The following is a 9,061-nucleotide window of genomic DNA, read 5'->3' as shown; positions in this document are numbered from 1 at the left end:
CATTTTTAGAGGCTTTAAGGAAAGCCTTCTGACCAAGGCGCCTACTATAGCCATTCTCAACAAAGACATTAAGGAGATGGGATTTCTCTTTATCAAAGCTCTCATGATTAGAAATCCTTAGGGCCCGAATAGCGAGGGTGTTAAGAACACCCAACTTTTGAGCAGGGAAATGATGGGAATCGACATGAAGATACTGCTCAGAACTGGATCTCTTCTTCAATCACCTCAATTGTCAGTCCTCTGCCATTAAGTTCACCATGGAAAAAGAGGTTAATGGTTGCCTCCCTTTCCTGGATATTCTTTTATCTAAGAATAAGGATGGCTCTCTCTCCCACTCGGTGTTCCAAAAGAAAACTCATACTGAGCAATATCTTCATGCCGATTCCCATCATTTCCCTGCTCAAAAGTTGGGTGTTCTTAACACCCTTGCTACTCGGGCCCTTAGGATTTCTGATCATGAGAGCTTTGATAAAGAGAAATCCCATCTCCTCAATGTCTTTGTTGAGAATGGCTATAGTAGGCGCCTTGGTCAGAAGGCTTTCCTTAAAGTCTCCAAAAATGTGTCTATTAAAAAAGAGCTGAAGGAGCGCCATCTAGGGGTCCATCTTCCCTATGTCCAGGGAACCACAGACAAGATTGCTCGGATCCTTAGGAGGTATGATATTCCCTCAACCTTTAGGCCCCTCAACACCATTCGTAAATCCCTCCGATCAGTGAAAGATCCCGTTGACCCTAAGGACATGAAGGGTGTCTACTTGATCCCTTGTTCTTGCGGGACCCCCTATATCAGGGAAACAGTGCGCTCCATTCATCAGAGGATCAGCGAACATGCAGCGGACCTAAGACATGGGAGAACCAAGTCTTCCACGTTAGCAAAGCATGCAGAAAAAACCAAGCATCAGGTGTGTATAGAGGAGGCCAAGGTTATTGCTAAAGTTTCTCATTTTCATCATCGTAAATTCAGGGAAGCTATTGAGATTGAAAGAAGGCCTAACAATCTCAATAGAGATGATGGCTGGAAGATCAGTAGCTGTTGGATCCCTGCCCTTTCTTCCTAGTCTTTCTTTTCCCTTCTCCCCCCCCCCCTTTTCATTCCTTTCGACCTTTCATTATTTTTATCCTTTTTTGATCTCTGGTCTTCTAATGGTCTTTTTCCTGTCCTTCTCCGTCTTTTCAATTTATGTCGGTTTTTTTTTTTTTACTTTTATTTTATTTTATTTTATTCTTTTTATTTTATTCTGATATAATTATTTATATATTGTTTTTATCTATTCATTTATTCATTTTATATTATATTATTTATGTTTTATTTTTGTTTATTTATTCTTTTTTTTTGAGACAAAGTTCGGTTGCTATATATTAATCTGAAAAAAAGAAGGCAGTTTGCCATACATAAGATGCTTCCTGAGCATTCTGAATCCAAGGAATTACAAAAAAGTTACTTTCCTTGATTCTTACTTTTGTTTTACTGCCCCTAAGACTGCTTATACTACTGTAGATTCTTACAAACTGCAAGCCCCAAAATTTACATCTACAAACCATGACTAATCTATGTCTATATGACTTATCTTCCTTGCAGTAGACCCTTCTGGGTCCAGGTCTGGTTCGTTCTGCTTTGCACTAGAAGAGGATGTTGCGTCTTTGAATTTTTTATCCATCATAAACTTGAGGATGGATATCTTTTCTTCAGCATGGCTGCATCTGTTATGCAAACTGCTAAACTGTTCATGTAGGGAATGAACTCTATGCAAGAAGAGATTCATCTCAGCCCTGTATTTCTCATGGAGAATTCTACATTGTTCTTCAAGCCTAGTTTCCAGACTGCGCACTTGATCCTCCAGGGCTTGTTGTTGTGCACGCACCTCTTCGAATTCTGCTTGTAAGTCCCTGCAATGAAAGCACTGTTCTGGACGCTCCATTGGGTCTGGAAAATAATTGTAGGCGCTAATCAGCTTCTTATCTCGGTGCCTCTGAGGACTTTTCTTACTACTGGTGAGAGCCTCCGTTCGCGCAGTGGCAGCACCGCTCTTGAAAATGCAGATACCACTTGAGGGTATAACCTCGAGCTTGAAGAGACTATCGCGAACAGCTTGGAGAGGTGCAGCAGCTATTCCGCTCTTGAAACTGTGAATACAAATTTCTCCTGTGGGAAGATGAGTCTGGACACCAGGGGCATATAAAGACTTTTTCGGTATGCTGTGATGGGAGGAAGGTCTGCGCTTCCCAATGTTCCACCGCACCTTCCAACGCATATCTTGGCCAGGATCTAGGATCTGATGGTTAGGACGATTTCCTTCTGCGTGATGCCTGATTCCCATGCTCTGAGTAGATTTCCTAATCTGGATTCTGATACAAGTCCTTTCTACCTTACCTGTGCTGTCCCCTGCGCTGTTGATTTGCCTGCAGTCATGGATTCTGTTGATTACGATTCCCCTAACGTTGACTAGCTGCGTAGTTCTCATGGTAACGGTTGGAAGGATGAGATGTTATTACAGCTAAGATTGCCTTTGGGACGTTCACAAGCCTTGTTGGCGTACTTGTCAGCATCTTTATTTAGTCCACGTAATATATGGTAATATCGGACCTCCTCCAGCAAGTCGTGAAGGATCTGGTTCCTACAGTTGATTTGCTGCAGTAGGGTGTTTGGCGTGCTCTGCCTTTGCACCATGAGTCTGATGATGATTGCTGAATCGCCAAAGACTATCACCTTCTTAATTCCTATCTTGATCAGTTGGGTGAGTCCTTGGTACAAAGCCAATCCCTCTGCCCTGTTATTGGATAGTTCTCCCAGCCCCCATTCGAAATGAAGAATAGTCTCGCCATTGGCATTGCAGATAAGGCCCCCTGCACCTGCTAGGCCAGGATTTGATTTTGAGGCGCCGTCAAAGAACATGTAGAACCTATTGCAATTGCTCAGCCAGAGTGCGAATTCCTCTTCCTTGAGCCTCAGTTTCCAAACGCTGCTTGTCTCCTTCGATTGTAGATTTCCTTGCCTTGGTGCCTGGATGCTGATTTTGTTTCCTTGTACATAGTTGATCAAATTTCTTTCTTCAACGCTGTAATTGGTGGCCTCGATCTTGCCTTGAGTGTGGACTATAATTGCTTCCACCGCTAAATTCTTAGCTTTGTGACACATGACTCTAGTATTGCATCCTTTGTCTTGAAATACCTTTCTGTTTCTTGCCAGCCAGATGCGCCAAACAAGGGTTAAAGGTATAGTATTCCATATCCTTTGCGTTAATTTGCTCTTCTTTTCTTTCCATGGACAATTTTTCCTCCAATTGTAGACAGTTTCTGCAATGGTTGCCTTTGGTTCCCATGTGACTTCCCCGATTGAGGCCATCTGTCTCCAACAATCATCTGCAACCTGGCAATCTATGAACAGGCGTTGTATTGTTTCTTCTGCTTGACAGCAGTTTGGGCACCTGGACGGTCCCATAATGCCCCTTTTTTTTAAGTTTTCTGCTGTTAGAATCTTCCCTTTCAGGAGAAGCCAGAAGAAGAATTTGACTTTAGGGGGAGCTTCAGCTCTCCAAACCAATTTCCATTGACTCCATATGGCATGTGGAAAAGCGTTGTCGCAAAGATGTTGGTACCCTGCCTTGGCTGTGTATTGAGTTCCCATGGGGTCCCAGCGATAGCCATCTTGCTTGCCTTTTTGGGTCGGAGCTTTACTGTGCAAAAGGTTCTTTAATGCTACAATGCTTGTTTCTAGCTCTCTAGGGTAATCCGGTAGTTTCCAACCTGCCCAAGCTTGAGAATGATTTCCCCAATGCGTTATTTGAGCTAAGCACCATATACCTCTGTCATTAAGCCAACTTATGGCAGGAGTTGCCTCTATGTTTGATCCCATAGGGTGCTGTCCTAATATTCTGTCAGTGGAAAAATTTATGCTGCTCCCCCCTCCTGGGACCTTTGATATGTTTTGGGACATAAAGGGTATGACTTTCTTGCAGAGCTTCCAGATTTTTGTGCTGTCTCTATTGGGAATATTGGTGTCCAAGAGTTGATGCCTTGTGCTGTTCAGATACTTGGCCTCTAGGACCGTCTTCCACCATGCTGTGGCCCCTGAAATCAGTCTCCAAATTATTTTAGCTCCAAGGGCTAAGTTCAGCAGTTTTGGAGATCTTATTCCAAGCCCTCCTTTCTCATGAGGCTGAATGACATTCTTCCAGCTAACTAGATTGAACTTTTTTTTCTCCGTTTTTCCTCCTTGCCAGAGAAAGTGTCTAAGAGCTCTTTCCATTTTTTGATGGAAGGCCATTGGAGCTTGGTACAAAGAAAGGCGATAAATGGGCAGAGAGGCCAGACCAGATTTTAAAAGTACAAGGCGTCCTGCTGGGTTCAGCCCCTTAGATCCCCATTGTTGGATTTTTCTCTTTATTTTTTCAAGGATTTCATTCCATGTATCGGCCTTCAGAGGTCCCATACTCACCGGCATCCCTAGGTATGTGAAGTGGCTCCAGTTTAGCTTGTATTTGACTCCTAGAGTGTTTGCAATGATGTGGATGGTGTGATTTGTTGCGTTCCATCCATAGATGCAACTTTTTACCTGATTAACTTTCCCTCCTGAATAATCCATGAATTGATCTAGTATCTTTTTGAAGCGCCTTGCAATAGTGATGGACGCTCCTCCCATCAAGAGGGTATCATCTGCAAATTGGGAGTGATTGATGTTCTTTGTACCTTGCTCAAATTTGATGCCAGTGATTAGACCAATTCTTCGGTTGTAATCCAAGGCTTTGCTAAGAGACTCAGCCATGAGGATAAATAAGTAAGGGGACAGGGGGCAGCCTTGTCTAAGGCCTCGAGAGGATTGGAAAGCAGCACAAGGTCTACCATTGATCAGAGGGGAGATCCAAGGATTCGAAATGCAGGCTTTGATCATATTAATGAAGGAGGAGTTAAATCCCATTTTATGAAGCACTGCAAACAGAAAGGAGTGTCTAACCCTATCAAAGGCATTGGCAAGATCTAGCTTTAGGACAAATCCTTTCTCCTTTCGGCTTATGCTTGAATGTATGGCCTCTTGCACGAGAAGGATGGAATCAGAGATGTGTCTATTGGGCAGAAAGCCTCCTTGGTTTTCTGAGATCAAAGAGGAGAGATGAGGCTTTAGCCTTGTTGACAGAATTTTTGTAATTATTTTGTATGCTGAATTGCATAAGGATATGGGTCGAAATCTTGAGAAGGTAGAGGGCCTGTTTTCTTTTGGAATTAAGGCTAGATGGGTTGAGTTGGTGTATCCCCCCAGTTTGCCTTTCCGTAGAACCCAGCGTATCATCTTTAGGAGATCTTTTTTGATCAGCTGCCAGTACTCTCTGTAAAAACTAATTGGAAACCCATCAGGTCCTGGAGCTTTGTCTGGGTGAAGACTCCAGATTGCTTTTTGAACTTCTTCTTCTTCTACTTCTTGCGTGAGCCTGCTGTTCGTTTCTTGGGTGACATCTTTAGTCATGTATTGAAGTATGCTTGAGTAGTCCTCCTCACTTTTGTCCTCTGTCAGGATATTTTTGAAGTGAGTGGTGGCTGCTTCTTTTATGGAGTCCTGGGTGTCGTAGTTGTTCCCTTCACTATCTCTAATTGTGCTCACAGTGTTCCTGGTCTTTCTAACTGTAGCCTGCTTATGGAAATAAGATGTATTTTTATCTCCCTCGTGCAGCCATAACTGTCTTGACTTTAACCTCCATTTGGTCTCTTCGTCCCTTATTGTTTGCCTCAGCTGGGAATACAGTCTTATCTCATTTTCTTTGGCTTGTTGGGAGAGTCCAACAACTTCAATATTTTGCTGCACTTCCTCAAGATTTTTCTTGATGTCCTTTTTAATTAACTCGGGCTCCTGGTAATTAGTCTTTGCCCAGGTTTTAAGAGCCTGCCTAGTTTGCTTCAATTTTGTTTCCCAGATATATGTCGGGGAGCCTTCCACATGCTGGGTCCAAGCCTGCCACACCGCGTCTCTAGCTGCAGGGATTCGGTTCCAGAGGGAACAATATTTGAAAGGGAGAGGTCCAAGCTGGCAATGACTGTGCAAAGTGAGCGTTATTGGATAATGATCCGAGGCGGAGATGTTGAGGATGTTTGACTGGCCGGTAGAGAAGGAGGACAGATATGTGATATTGATGAGGAACCGGTCAAGCCTCTCCATGATATTGCCTGCTCCTAGTCGCCTATTGCTCCAGGTGTACCTTCGGTTCTTGGGTTTTATATCAACCAAATCTTGCTCCTACATAATATGCTCAAGTCGGTTTCTGAATGGGTCTAGGCTGAAGTTTCCCCCTCTTTTCTCATTGGCATGCAAAACCAGATTTAAATCCCCTGCAAGAATGAGATTGTTGTCTTGGTCTTCTTCTATATTTGTTTCCAAAGTGTTCCAGCACACTTCTTTTTCCCTGTATTGATTCGGTGAATAGATATTGTATATTTTTACAGTTGTTCCATTTTCCTTGCTTTCTAGATTAACACTGATCCAGTTCTGATGTATTTTGGCAAAGTTGCAGCTCCATTTGCTGTTGTCCCACATTGTTAGGATGCCACCCGAGGCTCCTCTTGCTTCACTGGCACAACCGCTGTAATGCTTTTGCTGATTGATGATGCTGTTGATTTTGGATTGATCTTGCTTTGTCTCTTGAATAAGGATGATTTCAGGTTTTTCACTTTGGATTAATTCCTTAAGGGCTGCTATCTTGGAGGGGTGCCCTAATCCCCTACTGTTCCAGGATAGCATTTTCATCATGATTTACCGGTAGCATGGAGAAGTGCTCGCCTCTCTTTGCCTTTGTTATTGTTTTCTTTATCCGAATGTCCAAGAATGAAGGATTCTATAGGAGTATGAGATCCCATGGCAATATCTTTTTGTGCACTTTCTTCTCTCTGCTGTTTAGCCGACTTTCTGCCAGGCCCGTGTCTTTTGGGTATATCGCTGGGTGCTCCATGATCCTTTGATGAACTTCTGGTGATCCTAGTGGAGGGGGTGTCAGGGGAGGGCTGAGAGATATGAGGGGGAGAGGGATGAAGATGAGATTCAGAAGGGGAAGGATCCTGCTCGGTTTCTTCCTCAGAGAGGGCCGCAAAAGGATTAGAAGAAGGAGGAATGGAAGGATCTGAGGGTCGGGGGGGTGAGGAGGGGTGATGAGGAGGGGGCTGCTGAGAGGACGAAGAAGGGTGCTGGTGGGATGAATGAGGATGGATGGGTTGCTGGAGGGAAGGCCCAGGGGCTTCAGATTCCGAAGGTTTCAGAGGTGGAGATGTTTTTTTTCTTTTAACAGATTCCCATTGCCCTTCTTGCTCTTCTGATCCTACATTTATGATTTTAGTGCATCTATTTGCAAAATGTCCATATTCGTGACATACCTTGCATTTGAAGGGTATCTGTTCGTAGTCCAGCTGCTGAATATGGCACCACTCGTCTACTTTCAGTTTGATTGCTTCCGGTAGTCCACGCCCCAGATCAACTTCAACACAAATCCGCGCACAAGCCTGCATGTTGTCCTTGGGTTCGCTGCGATCTATGTATTTTCCGACCGCGTTTCCTATTGCTTTGACCGAATCATCGCCCCAACAGTGAAGAGGGAGATGGGGCAGCCTGACCCAGACTGGAACTGCGCTTGGTATGTCTAGCTCTGGATCGAAATCCGGGGTCCATTTGTTGAGATAGAGACCCCTGGAATCCATGAAGTAAGGCCCGTTTCTGAAGATTAGGTCCTTGTCTTCCTTAGTTTCGAAGTGAAAGGTAAAATATCCTCTGCCACAGAATCTGATGGATATTTTCCCTTGGGTCTTGTCTGCCCAGTTTCGTTCAACCCACCTTTGCACTGTTTTGGGCGAGGGCCATAGTCCTGTAAATTGCCCGATTAAGCCTTTCTCTGCTAAGGAGATGGCTGCCATGCGAGGGATAGTCGGAGGCAAATGAACTTCCTGTAAAACATCTAGTTTCTTCACAAACTTGGTTGCTGTTGGCCTTGGTCTTTGCTGTGGTAGAGATTTAACCAGTTTGGAGAAAGCTTGTTGCAGTTCCGGATCCCCACCAGGCGGATCCGGAGGATCCATGGAGCTGATCGATCGAGCAGTAGCAGGCGGGTTCGATGGCAGGCTCAGGCGCGCGCGCGCGCACAACAGCAGCAACGAAGATCTATTGAAAAAAACTCATGTTTATAATTTAAATGTATATTTATTTATTCTTATTATTAATATTATTTATTTATTTATTTGATTTTTATTTATTTATTTTATTTTTTTTTTTTTTAATTTAATTTAATTAATTAATTTATTATTATTATGATTTATTTATTTATTTATTTTTATTTTTATTTTTTATTTTATTTTTTTTATTTTTATTTTTATTATTTATTTATTTATTTATCTATTTATTATTATTATTATTATTATTATTATTATTATTATTTATTTTATTTATCTGTATTTTATTTATTTAATTTAATCTGTATTATCTTTTTCTCGTTCCACTATTTATTTAGTCTAACTAACTATTATCTAAAAAAATTTCCATCTAACTAAATCCCATTAAAGTACAATTAACTTATAATTTTTAATTTTTAAATGATACCTTTTAACTAACTTAAACACCTATTAAATTATATATATATATATATATATATATATATATATATATATATATATATATATATATATATATATATATATATATTAGGTATATCTTAAAGGTATGGTCGCCGAATTAACTAACTTCCTTTAAATTATTAAAATGGTTTGTTGACTTTGATCCCTAAGTCAAAATTAGTCATTGGTCAAGTTAGCCATTGGAGGCTCTGCGCAGACTATTTAACATGCAAAGCTGGATATGTTTTCTTCAACTCGTCCTGATGATGAACCACACTTGTTGGTTCGAAACGCATCGGCAATGATTTTCTGATTGTGAATTACGCCGAAATTTCTTCTGATAATTGAGTGTATTTTTATTTATTTTTTTATGGGACTTTTAATAATTTTAATAGAAAGTCAAAATATCTATATATATAATTGATTTAGAATAAAATTTTATATATATTTTTATTAATTTTAATAATTTTTGGATGGAGAACTA

General features: G+C 41.5%; 1 protein-coding gene across 1 annotated transcript; it reads right to left on the bottom strand.

Annotated features, from left to right (window-relative positions):
• Nucleotides 1-2,458: 2,458 nt before the first annotated feature.
• Nucleotides 2,459-6,145, bottom strand: LOC149181467 (uncharacterized). Its single transcript, XM_089414224.1, has one exon. It carries the CDS (start codon nucleotides 6,143-6,145, stop codon nucleotides 2,459-2,461), a length of 3,687 nt encoding a protein of 1,228 aa, XP_089270350.1.
• Nucleotides 6,146-9,061: the final 2,916 nt, after the last annotated feature.

Source organism: Pinus tabuliformis, chromosome 3_2, assembly GCF_031772625.1.
Source record: "Pinus tabuliformis cultivar Carrire ecotype Pingquan chromosome 3_2, CPIR1, whole genome shotgun sequence".
Lineage (NCBI taxonomy): Eukaryota > Viridiplantae > Streptophyta > Pinopsida > Pinales > Pinaceae > Pinus > Pinus tabuliformis.
Note: the sequence above shows the minus strand (reverse complement) of the source record. Positions and strands in the feature narration are given on the sequence as shown.

Bases quoted from the DNA above. Each gene is read 5' to 3' on its own strand.
- LOC149181467 (XM_089414224.1), bottom strand. From the start codon at position 6,145: ATGGAGAGGCTTGACCGGTTCCTCATCAATATCACATATCTGTCCTCC.